This window comes from Melanostigma gelatinosum (assembly GCF_949748355.1).
Source record: "Melanostigma gelatinosum genome assembly, chromosome: 15".
Classification (NCBI taxonomy): domain Eukaryota; kingdom Metazoa; phylum Chordata; class Actinopteri; order Perciformes; family Zoarcidae; genus Melanostigma; species Melanostigma gelatinosum.
The window spans coordinates 12,296,548-12,323,296 of NC_136648.1; the positions used below are offsets into that span (position 1 = coordinate 12,296,548).

Genomic DNA, 26,749 nt, shown 5'->3' on the forward strand with positions numbered 1-26,749 from the left:
AGCAGTGTTGTTTCCTTTACCTCTCCCTAACAATGTAGACTTGAACTAGTGTTGTCGTAAAATAATCGCAAATAAAAACATTGCTTGGAGATCTTTATAATGAAGACTATCTGTGCTGCATATTTACACAGTGTGCGGGTGGTAATGGGCAAATACTGACATGGGTGGTGTGCTACAGATACATCTGAAATAAAATGTAAAAACAACAGCATGAATTTAGAAATAGAAGTAACTATAAGCTTTAGGATCGTATGAGTACAGAAGTACCCAAACTGTGAAACCTATACTGCCCGAGTGCAGGAACAGATTTCTACTTTGGCAAACGTTAAGTATCCCTAAAAGCAAGTCAAATATGGTTCAGGTTTTATATCGCAGGTTAAAAAATAGTATGAGTATGGGGGAAATGGTGATGGTGGGAGAAAAAATAACCAGCAAAGAGAAGCATCAAGACAAAACAGGGATAGGAAAAAGAGGGAAATTAGGAGACAAACAAAAAGAGAATACATGTTTGAGATTTGCAGGGAGACAAAGTGTACACAAGCAAAGACCAAAAAAAGTGTACGCAAGAGACCAAAAAAGAACAACGTAAACTGAAAAATAAAAGAGCCGCATGGAGACATAAGCCATCCCCAATGAATAAGCAGGCCATTATCCTGAAGAATGACGGCCTGGGGCGGTGATTATGCTGCTATTATATCTTTAACAGCATGGTTTGTCAAAACGCACGGACCCCCACCCCAACCTTGCTCCCATACACACTCAAACACGCACTCAAACACACACTCAAACACGCAATCAGGCTTCTCACATTCAAAAACTGTGCCCTTGCTCTTCCCACGGTAAACTTTACATGGCTGTGTCATGACATTGCTCTGCTGTTAATTGAATCAGCCTTCAACATATATTTCCCCCTTGGCGCGTGTAAATAACAAATGCCCGTTTCCTGCTGCATTGAGCAATTTCTCAGACGGTTATGAACGACCACGATCCAACAAGCGGATAGAGAGAGGATAATGAGCTCGCCAGATTAGCAGCGTTAATGTGGATGTAACACCTCACCCTAACCTTTTTGTGTTTTATTACACCACATACATGTGTGTCCTCAGCCAAGGGCATCCTGGTCGTGTGACTGATAAGATGGTGGTGCAGCAGAAGTGAATGTCCTTGTTATCCAGGCGGAGGAATCGGTTCAGGTACACGGCAGGATTTCCTCCCATGGGGCTCTGGAGCAGAGAAAATAACACAATTCTCTTGTTCCAAATGTTCTCTCCTTTCTTAACACCCAACCCCCCCCAAACACAAACACACACGCACACGCACACACACACACACACACACACACACACGCCCTGGGGGTTGAACAGGGATTGCTAGATTGTACCGCTGCAGGGTCAAGTGTGTTGAGCCCTTGATGCTGGATCAGGTGCTTCCATCTCTAACACTCAGGGCTGTATATTCACCACTTTACTCCCATAACCGCCTATTTATAGGCACACACGTATCTCCATCTACTTTCCTTTAAGCAAGTGATGACATGTGTGTATTTGTGTGTGAGGTCTGAAAAGAAGTTGCCCAATAGTGGCAGCAATAGGAAGATATTAACCCAATACTTTAATCATGTCAGACAGTTCTACTTTCAGAGTTTAGTTGTCCTATCTTCTCAAAAAATGATTTCATAAAAGTATACATGTTAATATTGCAGAGTACACATTTGTGTTAGTGCCATAAAGACTGCAGAAAGTTTTTACAGAGTTTGAAACAAGAAAGGTCTGCATCTGATTTAAATAGGCCCACCAGTTTGCTGTATCTCCTGCTTTGACTCGCTTTCTCTCACACACTCACACACACACACACACACACCTGGAGCAAGTCCCCCACACAAAAATCACAGTGTACCATTCAATCAGTGCTTTTTTTCTCCCTCTCCATAGTTCTCTTAAAGGTTTTAACCATGGCGAGAATGAAAAGTGCCAGCATTAGAAAGCTCGGCCCATTGAGGAGGTGACAGGGTCTGCCAGAATATGATCCTAATCCTGTTTCCAGCATTCTTTTAGCCTACTGGCATTGCCATTTCACTGCATATTCTCTAAGCTGTCAGGTCCAGGGAAATCCCTCTAATAGTGCATTACCCAGATACACATCAAAGCCTTCCTGGAAACCACCAGCAGCAACTTGAGGGAGAGGGAAGCACAATACAATGAGGCTCACAGCTGCACATTTACATGCCAAAAAAAGAAGCAAAAACATGCTTGAGAACTTAATGCTTAAATAAATAAATCTCATACATGATGCTTGAGGGTGAAATGCAAACCTTTGTTTTTTGACCTTTTAAACTTTGACATTAATCGTAATATGTTTAGTAATGGATAGGGCAGGACACAGAGCAGTCGGTTATAAAGATAGAAACAACAAGAGGAGTTATATCAAGCGTCAGACAACAGGTGGCTAAACGGTGTACCACCGTCCTTTAGTTCCACTTCATCTTCCATCTTCTTCTTGTCCTTATTTTCTTAAACACTCTTACTGCCATCTCGCCCCTCCCTGGGTAATCTTCTTAGAGAGAAGAAAACTCCCAGTCTCTCTCTTCTCAATCTGGCTGCAGCCTAAACCTACGGTTGCATTTCCAATGCGGGCTTCACTGAGCCAAACAGGAGTGCTCTCAGCCAGTTCATGGAGTCTATCGGGGAATGCTTAGATCACATATTGAGTTTTTGGCTCATATTCAAAGCTTGTTTAACGTACCTTAAAGGACAGACTGAAGTTATGAGAGGGCACTTTGAGCTATTGACTGCGGCCAAAAGTGTGTAAATATCTCATGTGAGATCATCAAATGTTACATAAAAGCAAGACTACAATATGCGATGCACTATATCTTCTCAGGCCCGTGTCCCCAGATTGTACTCCCCAGAACAGATTTGTTGTTAAAATTATAAAATAAAACACACAATCACACACTCGATAGGTAATATCATATCGATATGTAGCCATTCCTCCAAAATGATCAAAATGAAGTTTAAAAACGTACCTGGCTTTTGTTAGTACTCACAGCTGTCAAGCTAGTGGAAGACTCCGGTAACGAGGCAGAATACGCGCAGACAGACAGACAGGTAGACGAGCAAGTAGGTCGTCCGATCATTACATTCAGGCTGAATGACGTCACAGATGTTGCATTTTTTTGTCAGAGCATCTGATTCATTGATTGCTGTCGGGATGTAATATCAGTAAATATAACAAAACACTTTTTGAAGAACATTGACAACCCTTGCTTTGCTACAAAAATCATATGAAGATATATTATTGCAAAAAATAGTGCCCGCTGATTGATTTGCAACATTGTCCACAATTACTTCAAACAAAGATGTTAAAAAAAAGATTGTTTCCTCGGTATGAATGCTACAGAAAAGTCTTTAGACAGTAAACTAATGACATATGATTGTGTAGCCAACCACATTATGAACAAAAGTACCTAAGAACAGTACCGGAGTGATCACAGACTGTAAGAGTAAAGTATGAGATCCTGTAAGTCAATCTATTTGTGAGCTTCAATGTAAGGGTAGTAGATCTATTGCTTTAGCGCAGTTTCCTGAAAACAACTGAAGAGAATGAAGGTGAAGGGAAGACATCAACCCATGCATGTCACCTGCACCTCCTCAGTCTTTCAACATACTGCAACAGTTTCAGTTAAATGTCATTCAAATAATCCTTCCACTGAAAGACAGCTCGATGCCTGTAAAAGGTAAATAGAAATTCAGAAATTTTAAAACTGTAATCTGAAAAACAAAAAGAAGACTAGAGAGCATTTTCCATCTGCCCTGTGGCTGTCTACTCAGTGCATCCATGACAAAGACCCCCCACCGGTGAAATCCCCTCTCCCACTGCCAACTGGGACACACGTCTGATCTTCACCTCTGGGCTGGAAAACACCACAGCAGGACCAGCAGCACCTGCGTTAAATAGACAGACTACAACTGCCTCACAGAGGGTATCCGCAGTAAACAAACACGCCTCAATATTCACCTCTACATTGGCTGTGCTGAGGCCACTAAACTGAATCCTTAATTTCAGTTGTGGCAGGTAATCAACCCATTCAGACAAACCAAAGATTAGTTTAGTTTATAGGTGAAAGTTCCAGTAGCTCTCCCGTGCTGCTGTCATTTAACAATGTACTGCAGGTGCTCAGCTTGAATATATGGAGATCATTACTAATGGGTCATTCATTCAGTAGACGCTTGTGTGGCATGATGTGAATATATAACACGATTACAATGTTTTGCATGTGTATTACCAAAAAAAGCAATGTTGAAATTGTATTTGAAAACACAACAGCAGCATGTTTGTGTGGTTAAATCCATAATATTCATATTTTTAATACACAGCATCTGTCTCCCTAACACAGGCTTACACATGCACAGCGGTTCATTGGCTAATTCAATAATGAAGCAGACAGCCAGTCGAGTCTACAAACAGGCAGAATAGAGAGTAACTCATCTCTAACAGTCGGCCGTCTCCCGAGTGTTAAAACATGTAAATTTATGTAAGAGCCCACAGGAAACACATATTTACAATACGTTTAGGTAATCACAAGACGTGCGAAGAGGCATTCGAGGCCCTGGAGACGAAAGCAGTCAACACAAAAAGAGTTTTTATGTGTCATTAATTCCCTCTGCATTCCCAGATACATCCCCCTTTTACCGCAGTAATACAGTAATCACTCACAATCGCACCGAAAATGATCTGCACTCATCTGTGGAATAAAAAAAGCGGAGGGGCAAACCAGGGCGAGATGTCCCATTTTAGCTCTCTGCTGCCTCTTTAATGTTCATCTGGGAGCCGCATGGCTGCCGTCCATCCCTGCACGGGGATGGGAGTCGGCTCCTGCACTTGGAGCAGCTTAATGACGGTGGGGTGTGGATGGTGGACTCGTTAGACACACACACACACACACACCTTTTTCACGCTACATTGCCTGGCCAGGACAACATAAAGGGTCATCGGCGGTGTGATGGAAAAAGAGGCACCTCTCTGCTCACATTAGGCAGTGATAAGAGGAAACTGAGTGATGCCAATGCAAAACAGTCAATCCAGATTTAATAACGAAAGTTTTACAGATTCAGATGCGAGGAACCAAATGGTCAAAAAAAGTCATTCCCTGCGTGTTCATTATGCCCTCCTTCCATATACCCACATATCGCATTATTAGGCAAAGCCATCAAACCTGATGAATAACCACGGCACAAGCCAACCCCATTTTCATTTGAGGCTTAAAGAGAGCAGGTAATTCTGATGGAAATGTGTGTTTGGGTAATGTGAACTCTAAGGATATGCAGTCTGGATCTCCTGTCAACATATAACCTTAAACAGACATATCCGTAGGGTCCCTAGTGGGCACAGGAGACTTTTAATCTTGAGCTACTGTTGCCACCTACAGGTAAAAGAGTAAAACTACAATTAAAAAGAGACATTTCAAAGCTGGTTCACTCAAAAAAAAAATCAAATCAGAGTTTTAGCTGACTCTAAAAAACAAGAATTCCATAAATTCAATTTGGCTTTTCTGTTGGTTGAGTGAAAAAGTCTCCACAAAAAAAACTGCAGTTCAATATGTACACAATAATGATGTCATGGTCCTTCAACTGTGTTTCTGTCACATTTAACCAACTATAGTCCAGTGCTTCAACAGTCCACCACCATGATGAAAAGTTCTCCTTCTAACAGCCACAGTTTATACAGAAAGACGAGTCGAGAGGATCATCTCATTCGTCCACAAGCTTTTAGGCAAAGCGGTCGCCGGTCTATGTGAGCCTCCTTAGCTTGCACATGTAGATGGGGCCAAAGTTAGCGGCTAAGTGTGGGATGACCATCTCACCCAGGTGGAGGTCGGGAGCGAAGTGAAAGGTTTTCCTACACATGTGTGTGAGGGGTCGCAGATCAACAACCTGAATGTAGATATGATCAGGACAAATGAGGAAAAAAAGAAAATAAAAAAGGTAAAATGAATAGTTGTAATTAGGTTACTGTGGTCTTAATCAGGAAGTCCTGATATTCCAGAGGTCAGAACCTTATTGATAGTTTACAGTTTCTTGTTGACGGTGACAGTGTGTGTGTGTGTGTGCGTGCGTGTGTGTGTGCGTGTGAGAGACTGACCTGAAGTTGGATGCCGTGGTTCTCTCGAGCCAAGTAGATTGCCTGTTCCACCACGCTCTGGTTCTGGGTTTGAGAAAGAGTGCAGGTGGAGTAAAGGATCTCCCCACTTGGACAAGCGGCTTCGATTCCCGCCCTGCGGGATGGAGAAAGGGGTTGTTCACTTCACATAAAATAATCATGTTAACTTGTAGCTTTACTATATATTCATTGACAAAATGTAACCACACATAATAAAAATAACCACACGATGTTCAACAAAACATACATCAGTAGCTCCAGCTGTAGCTGCGGGAGCTTTCGTCTCTCACCGGTCCTCATCTTACTGAATATATTGTTGTCGTCCTCCATCAGTGAATGTCTGTCTGTGGTGCAGGGGACGTCAACAAGGACCTGAAGACCGAATAGAAAAGAGGACGTGGACAAAGTGGTGGTATTTGGATAAATACAGCATTATTTCAGGCACCGGCCGTATGATTACACGACACTGGCTTACCCTGTCGAAAGTGTTCCTTTCCATTTCCCCCCACTTGGTGCCATCAAAGGAGGTGATGCGTAGTTTCTCATCGTTTAAAAGCGGCTTAGGAACGTAGCTGTTGAGGACTTTTCTCAGTCGCAACGTCCGAGACACGGAGGAGTCATTTAGGCACAAGAAACCTTTAAAGCAGACGATGGAGGGTTAACTACAACCGACAGACAGAACAGCAGCACTAAGGGAGGAAAACAAAAATATGTTAAGAGTGGTCCTCTTACCTATAGCCTGGGTCTGAAGTAAAGCCAGGGTCTTGCCTCCTGGAGCAGCACAGAGGTCAAGCACATTGTGACCTTCTTGGACATCCAGTGCGAGACAAGGCAGCAGAGACGCTGCATCCATCAGGTAGTAACCCAGCAACCCACACGTGTCTGGTCTTTAGAGGACAAAGGACAAGGAATTAGAATACACTTTGAGTAAAACAAATGGAACATTCGGTTCATAATTGCCACATTCTTGGATCATCTGGAAGAGAACACGGTTTTCTAAATGTTCAACCATTTTGAAATTAAATATATAAATAAACAGAATATGTCGTTATCGTGTAACAAACTACCAGACGTGTAAAAAACTTTTAACAACATGGCACGCTTGAAAATATTCTTCTTTGAATCGATTTTAAATGTTTGTCCAGTAAGTAACGGATGAACTCACCTAGCGGGCTTGAATCTTGTGATATCCCCTCTTGGAAACACGAAGCACTTGATGTGAGGACTGAGGTGTAGCGGAGGTAGCTGCTGACCATCAATGTCAGACTTCTTAGACATGGAAACACCACTGGCCTCCTCATCAGCCGCAACCTCAGATGCTTGCTCCGAGCTTGGCTGAGCTGCAGAAACAATGAAGAATTTAGAATTGATCATCATGACGAGACCATTGTGCTTTTCAATGAGATGAAAAAACATGACTTTAATATTAAGGCTTTCAGAAAAGAATGACACCCAAGTGGCTTTTTGCAGCAAACAAAACCATTTTTGTTTTGTTTTTAAACTTCTACATGCATGGCTTGACACAGCATTAGTAAGTTCATTGAGCCTTGGAGGATGCACACCTACCTTCTGTATCTGTGTCACTGAGGAAGTCTCTGCATCCCCGGGCTTCGAGGTTTGCCAGAACAGCATCATGGCAGAAGTTATTGAGCAGGGCTCCGTACTTCCTCTCTGACAGCAAGGCGGCTCGGACAGATGGCCACAGCTGGCACAGCTGGACGCTGTAGGTGGAATCAAAGTGCTGCAGAGCCAGACTGGTGGGCGGGTGCTTGGTGCGTGTGACAGCCTGTAAGAAAGCAGAGAGGTCAAAATACTGATAAAAAATGTGTACTTGCTTTGATGTTCTATTTTGTGAGTTTAATTATGCAAGTTAAACATGTACAATTGGGGGGAGGATGTTAACTAGCATGGCCATGGGTAACTGCCATGCTAGTGTACAATTGTATGTCCTTTAATAAAAAACTAATAAAATGATGTAGATTTCATTACACTGTATGAGTGAACAACAGACTCACTATAAAGTCAATTCATGTATGTCTTATACTTCACGATTTCATGTGTTTACCGTTTCATTGATTACATTTAGCTACAGAAGTAATAATTAAAGATATTTTATATTTTTTGTTTCAAAGGAGTAACGTTCTTTCCAGCTCTCATTGATTAAACTCGCCATGCTATAGATACCGATAGTTAAAGTCAAAATGTAATACAATACGTATTAAAAAGAAAGTATGTTAGATATTCTGGACAGAACCAAACTGAATACAAATTAACCTCTGAGGGAAGAAATCATTTAACAGGTAACGAACTGTATCAACTGCTTTGTCTATTTCTGCATTATTAACGTACCCATTTTTCCTTCACTCGGTTTCGTCTTGGCGTTAAACATCTTAAATCTTTAACTTTCCTCAGTAAAAGTCTGGTGTCCAAGAGCAGCGCCATCTTGTCGTGCAACAGCTTTCTTGGTCCGTCGTCACTACGACAGCCAAAAGAAACGTTCCGCCATCAGTTATTACTCGTATAGGCTGGTTTTACACAAACCCGTCACTGATTGGACCAGAGCAACGTCAGTAACCACTTTCAACCAATAGGAAACGTTCTCAGGACACATCCGGGGATCCGTCTATTCGTTTCTTCTGTATGAACGACCTCACGTCCTCAACGAACAGCGGTGCAGCTGACGAGCTGGGATCTCAGTCCTCTGCCGGGATTTTTGGAGAAGTTCAGTGTCGTAATCATGGTTTTTGAGAGGAAAATGCTCGCGTACGGCGACCCCGACGACGAGGTACTGAATAAAAGACCGATATATTTGTATTTTCAGTCGCTTTTTGTGTGTGTGCGTGCGTTTGGCCATGTTACGTTACCCAACTCAGCGCTGTGACTCTGGTCAGATTGTCGGTGTCAACTCTTTTGAAGACGTGTAGATATGAATGGTAGTGGCAGACGTAGATTGGGCTTAAATTGTCACACACACTGTGCATGAGTTATAGTTTTTAGAGATTTCTTGCTCGGCTTTACTATGATTGGTCCATGGTAACTCTCTGATTGCAACACCAGTGGCAACCAATTATTTGGATGTTTACCACTCTGTTAAAATAGCCACTAAATTATGAATTAATAAGGTATGTTTGATTGTAATTTGAGTTGTATTAGTTGTGGGTAGACGTTAGTTGTAATACAACCCATGTAAAACCCGTAAAAAGGTTTCAGACCAAACTAACTAAATGCCCTTTTTATTAATGTCCTTGACTAGGAGGAAGATGCGCCAGCTGAGGAAGAAGAGGCAGAGGAGGAAGAGGAAGAGGAGGAAGAAGACATGGTGGTAAGTTTGTTCTTCATAGAACCCAAGAAGATCTCACTTGCCAGCTTTCTCAGAACACAAAAATGTTGAAAGTTTGGACACTAGACACGTAAAATATCTTTATAAAGGAATAAACCTTCAAGGACAGAAATGGGAAAATAAATAAAAACACAGAGCAGAGCGAGTATACCACTATGACAGTACAGAATCAGTGATGGACAGAGTAACTAAGTACCTTTAGTTAAGTACTGTACCCAAGTACAATTTCTGAGGTACTTGTACTTCAGTATCTAAATGTTCAGCTGCTTTATACTTCCACTAAATTCAGTGACGAATATTGTACTTTTTTAACTCTACTATATTTATCTGGTTTGCTTTAATTACTTTTCAGATTAATACATTCTATTAAATGATGGTATATTATAGGCAAGATTAGATAAACTTTATTGACCCCTGTGGGAAGTTCACAAGCTACCCATCAGCATATAAAATAATTAAATTAGCTCATCTAATCCTGCAGCAACATCGAAGTAATGTAGACATCAACGCATCAATCCAATAGTATCATTCACATTAGTGTAAAATGGACAGTTCTGCATAATTAGTACTTTTACTCTTGATGCTTTCAAGTGTATTTTGACTCCATTTTCCATAATATACCACATTTGTCCTTCTCAGGATCCTCTAGATACGATACGAACCAAGTGTGAGCAGACCGATCACTGTGTGCACTACAGGGAGCGTCTGGAGACCTGTGCAGCCAGAGTTGGCTCCAAATCCAGCACTGCTGAAGAATGCACAGAAGAACTGTTTGACTTCCTGCATGCACGGGATCATTGTGTAAGTGGCACAAACAGAGGGTGGAAGTAGAGGGAAAATACGATGTGCCCCTCTTTTCCCGTTCACTGAAACCAGACTGCATGTGACTATTTTTGAAAGAGATAATTTGTACATTTTTCTTCCACTAGAGGTGCTGATTATGTTCTCCTGTCTCTTTATAGGTGGCACACAAGCTGTTCCATGACGTGAAATAACCTCCTGCTCAGCTCCACTTCCAGCTGTAAAATCAATTTAACTGCAAAACACTCAAGAGTCCTCTGTTGCTCGCCTGTGTATTAATGTAAAATAAGTTTCTTGGTTCCTAGACTAAATACACGCCACACTTTCTGCATATAGTACTTGTGTAGATGGGGTCACAAGCAGTCGGTCAAATATGAGTCACTGCTTGAAGGTAATGAGGGCATCAAAGAAGGGCTCAGATCATTCTCACTGGTCAGTTCACATGCAAAAGCAAACATGCTTCTCTGGCAATGAATAGCTCTACTCAGGTTTGGCTGTAGTTCCAACTTAAATAAATGTTTTCTTTGGTATCAAGTATGCCTGAGTTGCGTCATTGTAACACTCGATTACTCTGTGATAAAAATGGAAGTGATGGCCTGACTGTTGACTCGGGGCACAATTTATTCAGCCGTAGAGGATGTCTTCGGTTGTGGGTTTGATACAAGAGAAAGTGTCAGATGTCGGGGAACACCATTTGGCAATATGTGACAAAAGGGAGATAATACTACTTATACATGCAGTATTATCTAATACTGCAGCAGAACACTTGGGGCCTATTTCAGAGTAATGGCACCCTGTAGGTTTGCTGCCTCTAACATTTCACATACAACTCAGGTCAGGGAGGTACTTTTATATTTTAAGTTATCGGTTGGATATGTCTGTGTGGTAGTAAGTAATGGTCTGGCACACAGAAGGCTCTAACAAAATAATGATCCACCGAGAAATGTTGGCTCAAACTTTATTGGAATAAATGCCAAAAACAAAGATAATAAATTAAAAAATAAAGGCATAAAGAAAAAAAAAAAAAAAAGGAAATGACCAGAAGGTGGCAGTGTGACTTCAAGTGCTGCAAAAACAAACCATGAGGTAGACTGATTGTAAATGTCTGTAGTTGCTTTCCTTTAAGAAAATCAAATTGTCCAAGAGTAACGCAAGAGGCAGATTATTCATGCACACAGTGCATAATGTCACAGCAGATGTAGATTAATTCACCACCTCAACAAGTGCTTTCTTTGTTGCTGTAGCCAAGAAAGTCATCCATGGAGGCCTGCAGAGAGAAGAGGAGACAAGTCACGTTACAAGACTGAGTAGTGTGAGAAAATGCATCCTGAAAAAGGAACTTCTGCAGCTCTGGTGTGTTTATGTGTCAATACTGTGATCCTACAGTAATTGTATTCAATGCACTCAACAGGTCATGGTTGGACTTAAACTGCATTTCATGAAAAGCCAAGTCATCAATAGATTATGACAATGAGACGAGGAAAAGCTCTGCATTCACCTGCATGAGCAGCCTCTCTTTCCTCAGTTTCTTGTAGAAGACTAAAACGTCTGGATCTGCCCTGACCACACGGGGGTCAAAGTCCATCACCCGCAAACCCTCCAGGCTCCGAGCCCGAGACAAGGCCACGTAGGCCTGACCGCTCTCAAACACCCGAGCTAGAGAGATTTCCACACAGTCGAGTGTCATTCCCTAAAACAAAGACAGCAGGTCAGAAAAGTAATTGGACAACCCAATTTCTTCTGTTATGTCCACTCATTTCCTGTGAAGGGCTGCAGGTGCGGGATTTCCTTATTTCCACGTGCTTTAGCTCCTCTGCTGTAGATCAAACATTGGTCATGACCAATGAACTCCATTACCTAGAGGAACCCTTTTCCTCTTTAACCAATATCAGTCTGAGGTCAATTTGCTGACCTCAGACTGATGGCGGTGAGGCAGCGGAGTGGTTGTGATTACATCGTTACAGCTCATTTGTGGGACACTTTAATAGTGGGTTGGTGTGCAAGAGCGTCTGACCGGGCCTCTTGCAATTTCCCACATCAAATAGCATTATTGTGCCTGTTCTCACTCACCTTGCCTGAGTTTCTCTCTGGCTGCTGTGTGATTTTGAAACTAAGTAGGAATCTTTGTCTTCTGATACAATTTTTCCTTTCTTCATTTATTTCAGCATCCGGGAACCAAAAAGCTCTAAAATGTTGTGCCAATACCTCCCGTAGATATGGAGATATTTCACAAGTGAAAACTCTGGCCTGCTGGAGGCGCCAGAGAAAAAGTTAGAGGACCTAAAACATTGAGGGTGTATCCTCTGTGGATCATGAATGTCTGTACAAAACACTGCAATTAAACCCGAAGCCATTTCTAGCCATCTAGAGGCAACTACAAATGCAACAAAAGAAAAATGAATTAGTTTCAGGCTAATTGAATTCTTGAATTGAAGCCATTAGTCATGAGAGTTAGCATTCAAGAGAAAGGCACACAAAGCACTGGTGTCCCATGGCAACACGGAAACGAGTCCCCCACAAACAGAGTGATGTCATCATCGTGGGTTTGGTGGGGACGCGTCTCAGTGTAGCGCTGTCGTCAAACCACCATGTGGCCGTGGCTGAACCCGTTCTCACCTGGCTCTTGTGGATGGAGATGGCCCAGGCCAGTTGGAGTGGCAGCTGCTGTCGACTCAGGTGGATCCCACCGCCAGACTTGAACACCCAGTGCTCGGGCTTCAGCACCTCTGTGGCACCACACAGGAAACGCACACGCGGGAGTCCTGAGGGGAACGAGTCAGTCCATGGATGGGTGAGAATCTACCACCACCGTTACCACTGAGAAGACTTTAACTGTATTTTCATTAAGGCCATTGGCCATTTTGTTTCTGCCTTACACCGCTGATACAACATGATGCCCTCCAGTGACTATTCCTGGAAGTAATCCTATGCAATTACCGTGCCACTAAGCGTTTGTTATTACAACTAAATATATAACATCAAAATATTTCTGCAATATGTTTCAAGATCATAATAATTCAAATACCAACCATGTTTTCCAGATTCAAAAGCCACCACAACCCCTCGCGCTCCGTTCACCAGACCTCGAGCAACATCCAGGTTCTTAGTCAGCATGACCTTAAAAAGAACAAGCGTTACATTTCAAACAGTGTCTTCGCTCAAACTGAGCGCAGTATGCTCAACACATTATTTAAAAGATTCAGAAAACGAAACAAGATAATGTTGAGGTTCACAATAAAACACTGTTGCTGCAACGTTTGATCTTGAATCACCCAGAGAACCTGATATGTAGAGGGGGGAAAGAGGGGGAAATAAAGCTCATATTTAAAATAAAAATCTCCCGGGGAGCATGCCACTGCACCCCCAACAGGGTTTCGGGTTCGGGTGCTTGTCACCTTTTTCACCTCTTATGAGTTTGCAGGTATGCATAAGAAAAGTGCGACGCTGCTCACCTGAGCTCCAACTTTGAGTTGGATCAGTCTGCTGACGGGGCTGTGAGCGTCTATGGTCTTCACCAGAGCTGGGTCGCTGTCCAGTGCCTCAAACACGCGCACAGACCCTGAGGCACAAGGAAAGATTCACTACATAGGAAACTGATATTTTCTAATAATCAACGTAAACAGTCATGTAAAGAAACTAAAAGATATCAGAGTATGAAACAAAAACAACACAAAACCTGTTGTTGGAAACGGTCTGAAAGAAACACCTTTTAAACTGCTGCCACAGGGGGTCAAACACACGCCTTCCAATTTCAAGTGTGAAAGTGTTCAAGCGGAAAAGCACAACATAATCAAACGGAACACTTCAGACCTGGCAGCTGCTGGAGTTTGTTCTCGTTTGTGAGCTCCACGTCAGCCTTGTGCGTGCACAGCCTGGTTGCTAGAACGCCATCCCTCTCAATGTGATGGTAGGCGCTGTCCATCAGCTTAGCGGTGACGTCCTCCGTCACCCTGAGTGGTGTTAATTAAGACAACTTTTCCTTCAGAAAATGCTATGCCTGAAAGACCGGTAAGTGCCCTAAAAGCATTTCTGTAATGCACGTAAACACATTAACCTGTACATTTGGTCATAATGGACGTGCACTGGAATCACATTAGCTGTACAAAAAGCACATTTTGGCAATTCAGTTGCGTGAAAGAAGAAGAACAAAGGACAGTGCCCATTATGTCACCTGCCCACCCTCACTGCCTGCAGGAGGGAGATGAAGGACTGGTCAGTTTGCCTCCGCACTTCCATTAGCTCCATGTTGACCCGGATGACCTTACGCCAACTCCTGGCCTGGAAGAGGGAAACATTTCTCATATTATATGCTATAGACTAGACTCGAGCATTAATGCCCTTCAGGAAGTAAGCCCATAGTGTGTAGGAGAGATGCTGGCTCATAGAACAAATGTCAATGACTTTGAACAGTACCGACTCTATCAACCTCTCAGCACATACGCTGATGTAAACAGAAAATTAGGAACACCTCTACAGTCCCAATGCACAGCAGCATTTTATACCCAGTTTTTATTTCCATTTCGATGAGAAGCACACAAAAATATAATTCCTTTAACAACTACATCTCATGAGTTGAATGATCGTTCTGATGAATTCATTATAATTTTTGAAGCAGAATTTATTGCTTACTTGTATTGAATCACAACAGATTATAAACAGGTTAAAATGTAAACGATATTCATATTGTTGCATTCATGATATTTGACCTCTGCATTTAACCCATCCTTTCAGCTTACTGACCACAGTGTTACTAAACCAATGACAAACATAGAGCTCCACGGTGGTCTGACCTGGAAGCAGAAGCTGGCCTTTTCCTTTCCCTTAGAAACCGGAGGCAGCTGGAGGAAGTCGCCACATACGATCAGCTGGATGCCCCCGAACGGCTCAGTGGACCTTCTCACCGACCTACAAGAGTGCAGCGAGAAGACGCCAGTCACTAAAGAAGAGTATATAGTTATACAACTTCAATAGCGCTGCTTAACATAGCTCCGAATCAGAGCACTGCTGAGCTTCTATAAAACCCAATAAATGATCTATTTTAACTGGAACCATGAATTAATAACGCCACTGTTGATGTGTTAAAATTCTTCATGCTGGAAGTCTAACTCTACTTTAACGCTGTCACTAAGCAGGAAAATCATAATGTAAACGGATATTGAAGAGGAGATTTGAGTCTCTGAAATGTGTGTGTAAAATATCAAGTGTCCCAAAATGTGTTTGGGTTACCATTTATTAAAATGAACATTTACAACTTCTATTCTTCCACTTCATTTTTCAATCCACCGTTCAAACCTCACATCTTACTTTACCATTCAAAAGATTGTTTCATTTTTTTAAAGCATAAATGGGTATACATGCGTTTACCCAACACGAGCTGTCTGGAAGAGCTTTAATGAAGTGAGTTATAACCAGAGAGACGTATTTGTGTAAAAATGTCAAGAATTATAAAATCAGTCAGATGTATAGTTGAGTTCTGTGGCTTGGGCTGCTTGCTGTCATTAGCATAATATAAAATACTTTCAGGAAAACACTCAATGTAAATCTCATATTTTAATAGAAATATGAAAATGTAATCTCATAGCCAGAGCCACTAAAATGAGCACCCGTCTTTAGCAGTAAATAAATAATGACACACAGACGGTAGCCAAACATCTCTCAAACAGAAAACATCTCTAACTTAATTCATTAGAGACTTCTATTATGATACACTGCGGCATCACAAGGGGATTTCTTAGACCGTCGTCTCACCTTGCCACTGCCTCAAGCTTATCAAAGAACTGGGCGTCCACCATGGAGACCTCGTCGATGATGAGGTGTCGGCAGCTGGTCCAGTGCTGCAGCACCCCGGGCCTCTGGGCCAGCTCGATGCACTGCTCCAGCGGGGCAGAGCCGGAGCCAATACCTGGAGACAGCACGAGTACAGGAGAGCAGAAAAACAGATACTCAAATCACACCTTCTCCTGTCGATTGAGATTTAATTAAACACATTTGTTAATATGGAGAGACACCCGACACCACCTCCTGCATTGTAATAAAGATTCATAATCAGAAATACGACAGACATTGTAACAGAGGCAAAGGCTGCAGCTCAACTTTAAGAAGGGTTAACACAAAAAATGCTAAGTTCACTTTTCTGTTACTTGATTCAGTCATTTTTGAAGGAAACATTCACTGGTTCCAGAGACACATTTGTGTGAGTTTTTCTTAAAGTCTCCTCGGAGACACAACGACTCACCAGCAAAGTTGTGTAGTGTTGTTCCTCCGATGTGACATGCAGCCACTCCTGTGCTGGCTGTGGCAAATGTGCTTTTTGGAGGAAGAGATCCCATGATTCTCTTCAGTAAGAAGGACTTTCCTGTGCCTGAAAAACAAACATTAAAAAAAGAAACTTAAAGCTGACAATTCCACTTGTTTATCATCAGAGGAAAAACTCCATAAATGTGTCAAAGGAGATTTACATCAGAATTTCTTGCAGAAATAACGATAGTGACAAACTAAACTTACTCACTAAATAGCATCATCATTAATGCATAACATAATTCAGTGAAACAGTTCTGCAGAATGTATCAGCAAGTATATATTTTTAGACATCTAATTACCAACTTCTTGTGAAAATGTAGCTTTAATGTATCGTCATATATTTACCTGCACTTCCAGTGAAGAAGACGTTCTTGCCACTCAGCACAGCAGTGAGAACAGCGGCCTGGTCTTTATTCAGCTTACGCGATGGCAGAGACAGGATCGGCTTTTTGCTCGGGTTGGCTTTCACCTGAAACAATCAACACATTCAACTGATTAGATACAAAAGACAGAGAGTATGGAATGGCTGCAGGAGGGACATGTCGGGGCAGTAGTCTGCTGCAGATGAACACACTGTGATGTGGGGGGGAAACGTGTTGTGTGTTCGTTCCACTCACTGGGCTGAAGTTCGTGTCACTTCTCGACCTTTTGACCTGCTGTCCCGTTCCTGCTACAGTCGTCCTATTAGTGCGGTCTGCCAGGCCTTTGGGCGCCACTGTGCTCCTCAGCTCATTGACCGTCTGTATATCCTTTTGCTGCAGGGGGCTGATGGCCTCGAAGCTGCGGGGCAGGCCGGCCTTGAGCTTCTTTCGGTCGGTCATAGGCTTGCTGCTCAGCCGGGCCTGGTGTTTGATGCTCAGGGTTTTGAGGAAGAGGTTCAGCCGGTCAGGGGGGCAGTTGGAGATGAGCACCTGGATGTTTTCAGGGAGCAGTTTCACGGTGCACTTCCCTTCTCTGGCGAACTTTGTAAAAAGCTTGAATTCTTTGAGATGGTAAGTTTGCGGGACTTTTCCGTCGTGGACCCGGAGGAGAATCTCCTGGAACTCATTGCGGCCCAGAATAACAGAGGCTTTACGGATGACCTGCCTCCGGGTGGCCTGACCGGAGGTGTTCAGCTGCTCCACCGCCACACAGCACTGCAGCTGAGCACCGTCCTCCCCGTCTAACATAGCACACACTGTCTGCCAAATACAAGAGTTCACATTGAATCAACAGTGAATCAGTTTGCTCAGGCGCGTTCAGACGGAGATTTAAACAATGTGCATGAACCAGTAAACACAACGGGTTTTTTTTAACTCCCTGAACTGCAGCAACGCAACCGCAGCTGTGCTTAATCAACACAATCATCCGACACTGCTAGATCATAATGAACCAATTAAACATAACTGCGTGAGCGAAATCAATTTTAAATGTAGTGACTGGAACACTTTTATTCAGCTCTTACCTTTGTTTTTAAACAGATTACGTCCTGAACTCTTCCTTTCTTCGTGCAGCTCCTCTCACTCTGTGAACGTGAACACCGATTTTCAAATTGTCGTTGCGTAAATACAGCCAATAGCTGAGCGACGCTCCGGGCCAATCAGGTAGAGGGGTTTTAAAAACGTAGCCAATGAAAGAACGAGATAGGCCGTCCCCGTGGCTGCGCCGACCAATCGCTGGTGTTATGACTGACGACGTCATATCTGTGTGAAATACACATGGCTATCCGGAAATAGCAAGCCTCTTCACAATAACGGCCCAAGATTAATTGAACATGAAATATATTTTTGTTTTCTCTATTGGCAGAACTAATGTCGGTAATTTGAATTAGTATTTTACCCTCACTGTGAAACTCAGTATGCCTCTTGTAATTTGAACTACAACGACATGTTGTGTACAAAACACATGAAGAGTTGTATTGATTTTCTTGACGTATGCTCTCTCTCGAGGTCACAGTGATAATCTGCTGCTTGTTTTCTGGCCACCTGGAGAGAATGAAAGGATGGCTGATGGAGGGAGATGAAAGAGAGAAGGGGTGCTACAGTTTAATGTATTTGCAAAAAGAAACAAGCTCTGGGATCATCAATAATTTACAGTTAGTGGTGTGCAGTTGCAGTAAATCCTGCTGAACAAAAAGGAAAGGAACTCTCTGATTCTTCCTCATTATTGATTTTCTTACTCCTGCCAAAACTCTGGATGCAATGATTTATGATTACATATGCAAAGTGTGGGACTACAAGGCCATTTTGGTACTGTACATTTTACAAGGTCAAAAGGGGAACGTTTTTTTTCTTTTAAGTCTCAAGTCGTCTTTGGTTTGCATCATCCTTCAGCGACAAACCATTTATCATCTTGACAAAGCTGTACTTCCCGTTCAACTGAGTGAAGCTTCCGAGAAGCCGATGAGAGGGGAGAACACACGTTCACAGTCGTGCCGCGGTTATTAGACAAGGTTGACTAAACCCAATGCATTTTAAGGTGACTAACACCCTGATCTTTCAGTTGGGGGATTGGGGGAGGAGGGTGCAATAAACTGTGACAGGTAGGGTGAAGACTAATCAACAGAGTGAGTCTGGTGCTGGAGAATGCCAGTGTACATTGACAATCAGCTGGGATCGTCTCTGGAAACCAAAAATAATGAGGAAGAAAAATGAATGGGGCACGTTGATTGATAGAGCAAAACATGATCACAGCCTTCCATAAACTTTTATGCACTTTAAAATATCGCCACTGCTTTGAAAGGTTTCAGTGGGTGACATGCAGAAACGATTTTTGCAATTAAATTTTGTGTATAAGTACAAAGCACAAGCAGTCAAGCTTAATATTCCACAGGTTTTTTATTATCTTTGAGTCATTTGCTAATTAGACTACACATCATGAGTCCGTCACCTTGAGCACTGGAGATGGTCTCTTCTCAGATGGGATTATGTCCATTGAAACGTAGCTGTGACAATCTTTCTGCAGGCAAAATGTTGATCAGTGTTCTTTTAAGGCAGACCTTCGACCTTGGTTATAAACTTTCCAGTGGATTGAGAATGTACTCAGCAGAACGAGAGGAAATTTTTAAAGAAAGCATGAAAAAAGTTTCCAGAAGATGATTCATGAGGATTCCTGTTATGAAAAGCAACACATTCTGCGTCAGGCCATCCTCACCTACAGCTCAATTGGTTAACATTTGACTTGTAATCCGAGGTGGTTTGTTCCCCTGCGGGCTGCGGATTCCAACATGTGGGTTTTAAGTTCACTGTGCTTTCATGATCTGAACAGATGGTACATTTATAGTAAACACTGGCCTCTGATGTTACTGCAGATACTCCGGTCCACGCGGTAAATGTGAGCACAACACATCACATGGCTCAGTCTAAACCACAACAGCTTGTAATGCTCTGTATTCCAGATAAACACAAAATGAACAGCAGCAATGTTGATTTCCAAGCATTATGTGAAAATGGAAAAGTCCATCTGATGTGCACCACAGGAGGGGATATTTAAAAGCTCTAAGGTATATCCATTGGAAAATATTTTCATTGGAGTTGAGTGTTTCTCTACAGATCGGCAGAGATCTTTTCCAGACGTGGTTTGTGTGCGAGTAATTGCAGAATTGCGGCAGTGTATGGTTGATTGCGTGCAGCGTAATGTCTCAGGGAGACATCGATTATTGTTTCAATGTATGTTTTAAATCTCCTTTACTTTTGCCTTTATGCTTTTAATGGTTTCATGTGAAGCACTTTGAATTACCTTGTTGTTGAAATGTGCTATACAAATAAACTTGCCTTGCCTTGCAGCGAGAGGACACAGGACAATATTTGCATGTTTTACCTGACCTTTATTAATACTCTGAACCTTAGGTGGACAAATGTTGGTGCCTCTCACCTCCATCCTGCAGTGACCTTATTGGTGACCTGAGAGTGATGTGTTGATATCACCTCATGAAGCAAATAACATAATACGGATTCACAAGATAAATAGGCATCGTTTCTATCGAGTATTGTGTGTGTTGATGTTGTGCTCTTGACATACTTCTGAGGCGGAACAATGTTCCCTTTCAGTCTATTGAGTTTCTCTGTTGGCCAATCATGAAGGTTTTATTCTGTCCATGAACACAAAAACACAGAGCAAGGGTGCTGAAATTGTGTTATATGAGAGCAACATTTGCACAAGTTGTTTTTTAATTTTCTTTTTTCTTCTTTGCTTACGTCGTTCCTTTCTCTGCTGTCGTCTCGCAGTGCCTTTGCCATGACGTGTTTCCTGCAGTGGAGCTACAGATCTTTCTTGTACCCTGTCAAAGTAAAGGGCACATCCACCCACCCATTCACATCCTCCCACCCACCCACCCACCCATTCACACCGATGCCCTCTGACTAATGTCCACAGAGCTACTTCCAAGCTAATTACGCGTGTCGCTCTTTAATATGAACTCTAAGGTGGGAAAGAGCCGCTGCACACCAAGCACTGTAGCCATTCATATGTTCATTCATTCATTTTGAATTACTCATGCAGAAATAAGTTTCCTCATTCATGCTCTGTAAATGCATTTTAATATTTAGATAATGAGCAGCTTTCCTAGTGGATGCAAGTGGTTCAGTATGACTTACACAATGGCAGCTCACACACACATGAAAACACTTCACATGTCATGCAGAGAATACAACAAATGTCTTAAGTTATTTTTTCAGCTTCAACTAACTGCTTGTTTGCAGTGGTGGAAAGTACCTTGTCAAGTACTATACACTCATATACCTGTACTTTACTGAAGTATTTGTGTTTGTCTTCTGCTGGAAAAAGCAACTTATCAAAAGGGAAACAGGATATGTTTGAAAAGGTTTTAAGGCCTGAAGTGTATGGACTTGATGGATGATGAAGAAGAGGAATGATCACTCCTTGGTGTAAAAATTGAAAACACATTTCTCATATGTTCCACACATTTCCATTCCACGTCAGTGAAATATATCGTACTACATAAACTCAGCATCATGTAAAAAACATAAATATAAGTAAAATATATTAACTTTTATACTAATTAATATTTCATAATAATGATTATTTAAGAATCATCATTATCATTGTTACTTCATATTGAGGCATATATAATGTCAGATACAATGCATGATGGGTAACTTTTATTGTGACACGGTGTGCATGAAACTGTGATTAGTGATGCAATGATATGTCCTCTTTGAATACAAACAGTTTCAGCTTCTCCCCTCCCCACAAAAAAGGTTTCTGACCGCAGGCCAACATCAGTAAATTACACTGTATATGTGATACTTTATCATTTAAAGATACAGTTTTTGTAATATGTACATATCGCTGTCAAATAGGCTTGTTAATGTAAGCTGATGTATGTTTACATGTATGTATTGTACATTTTCACTGAGGTCATAAAAGGCATGCCTGTTACATTAGTCATTCAATATTTGTTTTTGTTTTTAGCCTTTTATGGACAATATCCCAAATAGAATATATTGATACAGTAAACATAAATATGAGTAAAATATCTTAGTTTTTACATTATGATTGTTGCTCCTGCATGCTACAACATATTAAAGCATATACAGTAGTACCATGAAGAAGATCCCTCAGAAGAATAGTGGCTCATTATTTCAGATCAGGAACAATATGGATTATGACTCACTCTGCTGAGTACGCATTGAGCCCCGGTAGTAATAAACCTTTACATACATCTGAGACCATCTCTGGAAATTGGACCCTCTGAGTGGAGGGATGTGTCTTGAAAGGAAGCTACGTTAATTAGGAAGGATAGAGATATTAAGGATGAGAGGCCGCCAGAAAGACAATGTGACGTCATTGTAACTGCAAAAATCGTGATCCCTAACATTTGATATACCAACTGTGCTTTTGAAGAATAGGCTGCAATGGTGACCAAACCCACACAGACCGACACGACTGGAACACATGTTAAAGATCAATGTCACTGGCAAACACTGGTATCAAAAAGCACACAGTGAACACAAACTCAGAGACAGGGGCGGAACGTAAGCTGCTGAATCTCGTGAGCCCATAAAAAACCCCACAGAGACAGGTATTGATATTTCCCTCTGGTGCAAAGCATTGTGGGAGGACAGTGACCTGGACATTTAAGCTTTGACATAAAACGACTGAAGAAAGTTGGACAAAAACATATTAGCAGCCCCTTTATTACAGCCAGCATCACTATCTGATGAATAGTTTGGCATTTTGGAAAGGAACGTATTCTCTATCTTGCAGAGGGTTAGAGGAGAAGAACCAGCAATTCCTCTTTAAAAGTTAGGAAACAACTTTTTCAGATTTAGTATTCCAGTCCTCCAGAGACTCCTCTGAGTGAACTTGCATCCATGCCTTTTACTTTTGAGCAGTGTGAAAAATATTTATGGCTTTTGGGATTCGCATCATTTGAAAAGATGGTCTCTGCCATTTGGGGCTGCCATCCTATGCAGCTTCTATGTGGTGACAACCGCTGTAGTTGGTCACTCCCCCCTATTGTTATTCAGGTCTCACAATAAGTCCAACCATCGACAGGTCACTCTGAATAGATTGTCATTAAGGAAAAATCCTCCGGAGTCATATTCTTATGCACGTTTTCTCTCCTATACTGTCACACTGACACCGAGGTCCCCCTGCAGAAGGCCAGCAGGGTCCTTCAAGTAGTGTCATGGAAAGCATCACCCGGACAGACAGACAGACAGAGCCTGGTGGGACGCAGAAATCACAGTCTGTTGTATATAATAAAATATATATAATATATATAATGTACATATAATACATCATACAATGTACTATTGTACAATGTACATATAATACAATGTACATATAATAATGTAACATTTAAGCTTCACATGTACCGGTATATTTTCAGAGCACCGACTACAGCACACAACCCCTCTACCCAGGCTTCACCTTCCTCCCCTCTGCAAATAAATAATGTTTTTCACAATTTCATGACCTCAGTCATCACTGCCTTACTCAGTCGGTAACAGGCTTGTGTTGCTGTGATGTTCTTGTTGTTCTTGTTTGTGGGTGTTTGATTGTGCGAAGATAACGATGACAGATAAGCGACATACTCTTTTCTCAACTAATTAGTTTGCCCGTAGCACCATATCTCTGTTGCTATGCACTCTGCTAAACTGATGTCTAACTGTTTTTAATTGCCTTTGAAAGTGATCCAGCCCACATCCCATATTTCCAATTAGGAAGTCAGTTTAATACCTTCAGGACGTATCTACTCCAAACTGTAGGTGGTGTGGTGGAAAATAATCTTTTTAAATAATGGAGATGAGAAAACTCTTAAAATACAACAACATATTCTATATTTATTGAACAGACACGAATAATAATTCAGCTGAATGGATAGAATGGACATTTATTATTAGCTTTTAATGAGTCTGGTTGGCCTCATATGATGCCGGTTTAAGCGATACAAGTTATCTAAACGAACCATATGATACATTTGCACAACAGGTGGGAGAAGAGTCCGTCTGTCAGTGTATTGATAATGTAGTTTAGCCAAATCCTTCTGATGAAGATTGACACCACTGTTTGTCTTTTCTTTCTACCGTATCATTTTTGAAAGGCATGACTGCTTGGGCTTGCAGATGTGCTCAGTCTTGACAGATTTTGCACCTAAACTAGCCACCGTATATTGTATTGTCTCGTCTACAACCCCCCTCCCTTAACTCCACGGGCCGCACCTCAGCTGCAAAGCCTGCATTGTGTACAGTTACATTTAAGCCCTGTTGTCGTATGAATGTGCTCGTATAATGCCCTTCCTGCACGGACTCATCCTCCCACAGAATGTGTGAGTGTTAAACCCAGAGGGTGAAGCTCACACACACACTCACCTCGAAGTCAATAGTCACTCGTCTTTTGTTCCAAAGTTCAGCTCTTGTAGCCTCCAACTCTGCATTTTGTTGTTCATTAAATGTTGGATGTTGTACCTTTCAATGCCGACATCCCACACACTGCCCACTGTCTATGCAACTTCACCTTCTTTAATCTGCGGCTATGTGTGTGTGTGTCTTTGGTTTGTGCAGATATTTCATTAATCACCTCCATAGTGCTGATATGCCCCTGCACAAATCATAATATTGTTTCCATTACACAGTGATATATGACTCTAGAGCGGTATGAAATCTATCTCTCATGTCACACATTTTTAGTTTAATGAACCCCTCTAGTTTCATTGAACTGAAAATATGTGGATCATGTGATTTCTTCCTCTCACTGGCTCACTTGTATGAAACGGATACTTCGAGGACACCCTGATGGGATTGACATTAAACGCTTGAGAATGGCAGACTAGACTGTGGAGGTGGTAGTTTCTGTTGTTTAGTGGTTCCACTGGATGAAAGAGGAGAGATGACTGTTAATAATAGTAATGAATGTCACACTAACATCACCTGACTGAGCAGAGGGCGGTCCCAGCTGTGTGAATGAGGGCATAATCTGCAGTCAACTTACTTTTGTTTCACAGAACTCACTTATCATTAATATTACTGAAGAAACAGTGACAGATTTTAAACTTTTGTATTCTGCATTTTCTGTCTTTGTCTCTCAACTCCAACTCCAGACTCGCATCTCAAGTTGCTAATCAAACTGTAAACAATAAGCAGCCCACAGGAAATAAAGTTTTGGCCCGGAGGTCCGCTGGCAACACCAGGCCAATTCGTTCAAAGCCTGTCACTTCACTGTCTCAAGTTATCACGCTGCCAATCTAAATCCCCAAGACTGAGGAGTGACCTTATTCTTCATGCCAACCTTGAAGCCTCAGAGCGACACCGATTTTTGATTAGATATTCGGGAGTTTATCGCATCAGATACAGCTGCAGCAGCAGAATGGCTTGAGAGTCAAAGAAACACATTTCTGTCTTTGTTTCAAGGTGGTACTGAGTCACAGGTGCAGTCTTTGTCTGAAATGAAAACTATAAGCCCACCACTGATATACACAATTACTCATCCTTGCTATTGAGGCAGCCACATGAATCATTGTCTGTCTTCACATTAATACAAAGTCTAACAGATGAAAAACAATAAAATGTGATGAGAATTTCAAATTAACATAAAAACACTGGTAGTGTGTTTGAATACCAATTGTGCACTCATGCACTTTTGTGCCCTTGTACATTCCCTCTCTCTCTCTCACACACACACACACACACACACACACACACACCAGAAGAGTATTTCAACACCTCACAAGACACATCAGGATATTAAACATCTGTTATTGAAAGATTTGGCACAGATCTGTCAGTAGTGAGTGAGTGTGTGTGTGTGTGTGATTGCGTCTGTGTGTTTTTTTATGTTGCAAGTATGTTCAGCTGCGTGGTTGTATTAGCAGTAGCTCACATGATCTAAAAATGTTTAATATCCACCAGCCACCTGACACATGATGTAAAAACGTTGTGTGGAGGACCATTAGTGCTGATGGCTGCACTCTGTCTGAGCAGGCCGAGTCAGTTATCGTGTACTCTCAGAGGGAGAAGTTGAAACGATGAAATTTCTGTTGTTACAAAAACCCATTTGAGTTTATATGGAAATATTCTTTTTATGTAAATTTCGCTGGAAAGTCCTACTAAACTGCCTTAACTGCCAGTCCACACAAAGTTTTTGAGTTTAGGTTTGATGAATTTTTCGCATTCCATATAAAGAATAACAGAACAATCTTCAGTCATATCATATCGCATTTATACACACAAACAGCAAAGAGGCGTCCAATGAGTTCACTACAGAAAGCTGCAGGTCTGCTGAGACCCTCAGCTCCTTTAAATCAAGATTGAAGACTTTTCTGTTTGCTGCTGCCTTTAATTGAACCACATTCAATTTATAGATTAATCAATTTCCTGCATTTCTACATTTTACTGCTGTATTTTATTTCTTACACTGTTTTTTAATGTTTTAATGAATGTTCTTAATTGTTTTTAAATCTCCTTTTCTTTTGCCTTATGTTTTGATGCTTTTAATGGTTTTATGTGAAGCACTTTGAATTACCTTGTTGTTGAAATGTGCTGTACAAATAAACTTGCCTTGCCTTACTTACATGAGGCAAGCTGAAACATGGAGATGTGTGGGACACACATGTTGACCTACACTGCCATGTAGTTGGGCATGTGTGGGATGTTAGCATTCAAATTAAACAACAAAATAACTGTCAAGTAACAGTGTATTTGTGCA

The 26,749-nt window shown here is 41.7% G+C and overlaps 3 protein-coding genes across 4 annotated transcripts in view; 1 reads left to right on the forward strand and 2 right to left on the reverse strand.

Annotated features, from left to right (window-relative positions):
* Window positions 1–8,602, reverse strand: part of nsun4 (NOP2/Sun RNA methyltransferase 4) — a 47,062-nt gene extending 38,460 nt beyond the window's left edge. The window contains exons 1-8 of one of the 2 annotated variants that reach the window (XM_079285626.1): window positions 8,509–8,602; window positions 7,726–7,945; window positions 7,325–7,499; window positions 6,892–7,046; window positions 6,635–6,795; window positions 6,407–6,531; window positions 6,142–6,274; window positions 5,072–5,933 (exon numbers count right to left, since the gene is read on the reverse strand). In XM_079285626.1, the coding sequence (XP_079141752.1) occupies window positions 5,790–5,933; window positions 6,142–6,274; window positions 6,407–6,531; window positions 6,635–6,795; window positions 6,892–7,046; window positions 7,325–7,499; window positions 7,726–7,945; window positions 8,509–8,601 (1,206 nt within the window). In that variant the 5' untranslated portion in view covers window position 8,602 and the 3' untranslated portion in view covers window positions 5,072–5,789. Of the gene's footprint in view, window positions 1–5,071; window positions 5,934–6,141; window positions 6,275–6,406; window positions 6,532–6,634; window positions 6,796–6,891; window positions 7,047–7,324; window positions 7,500–7,725; window positions 7,946–8,508 lie in introns of those variants that run through there. The other variant, XM_079285627.1, reaches the window with a different exon arrangement.
* A 209-nt stretch (window positions 8,603–8,811) lies between these two features.
* LOC306789394 (cytochrome b-c1 complex subunit 6, mitochondrial-like) lies at window positions 8,812–10,837 on the forward strand. Its single transcript, XM_079285318.1, has 4 exons — window positions 8,812–8,944; window positions 9,413–9,481; window positions 10,139–10,300; window positions 10,462–10,837. The coding sequence occupies exons 1-4, from the start codon at window positions 8,897–8,899 to the stop codon at window positions 10,492–10,494; spliced, it is 312 nt and encodes a 103-aa protein (XP_079141444.1). The 5' UTR covers window positions 8,812–8,896; the 3' UTR covers window positions 10,495–10,837.
* A 474-nt stretch (window positions 10,838–11,311) lies between these two features.
* pif1 (PIF1 5'-to-3' DNA helicase homolog) lies at window positions 11,312–18,128 on the reverse strand. The gene is made up of 13 exons (XM_079284689.1): window positions 18,045–18,128; window positions 17,218–17,781; window positions 16,946–17,069; window positions 16,536–16,661; window positions 16,049–16,202; window positions 15,091–15,205; window positions 14,472–14,578; window positions 14,111–14,250; window positions 13,753–13,859; window positions 13,330–13,417; window positions 12,917–13,062; window positions 11,799–11,990; window positions 11,312–11,567 (listed from the first exon to the last, which is right to left on the reverse strand). The coding sequence occupies exons 2-13, from the start codon at window positions 17,767–17,769 to the stop codon at window positions 11,517–11,519; spliced, it is 1,902 nt and encodes a 633-aa protein (XP_079140815.1). The 5' UTR covers window positions 17,770–17,781; window positions 18,045–18,128; the 3' UTR covers window positions 11,312–11,516.
* Between the last annotated feature and the right edge of the window lie 8,621 nt (window positions 18,129–26,749).

Bases quoted from the DNA above. Each gene is read 5' to 3' on its own strand.
- LOC306789394 (XM_079285318.1), top strand. From the start codon at position 8,897: ATGGTTTTTGAGAGGAAAATGCTCGCGTACGGCGACCCCGACGACGAG. The intron at 8,945-9,412 runs GTACTGAATAAA...GTCCTTGACTAG, and splicing joins ACGGCGACCCCGACGACGAG to GAGGAAGATGCGCCAGCTGA. The intron at 10,301-10,461 runs GTAAGTGGCACA...GTCTCTTTATAG, and splicing joins TGCATGCACGGGATCATTGT to GTGGCACACAAGCTGTTCCA.
- pif1 (XM_079284689.1), bottom strand. From the start codon at position 17,769: ATGTTAGACGGGGAGGACGGTGCTCAGCTGCAGTGCTGTGTGGCGGTG. The intron at 13,860-14,110 runs GTCTGAAGTGTT...CTTGTGCCTCAG, and splicing joins CAAACTCCAGCAGCTGCCAG to GGTCTGTGCGCGTGTTTGAG. The intron at 11,568-11,798 runs GTGAATGCAGAG...TTCTCTCTGCAG, and splicing joins AAGAGAGGCTGCTCATGCAG to GCCTCCATGGATGACTTTCT.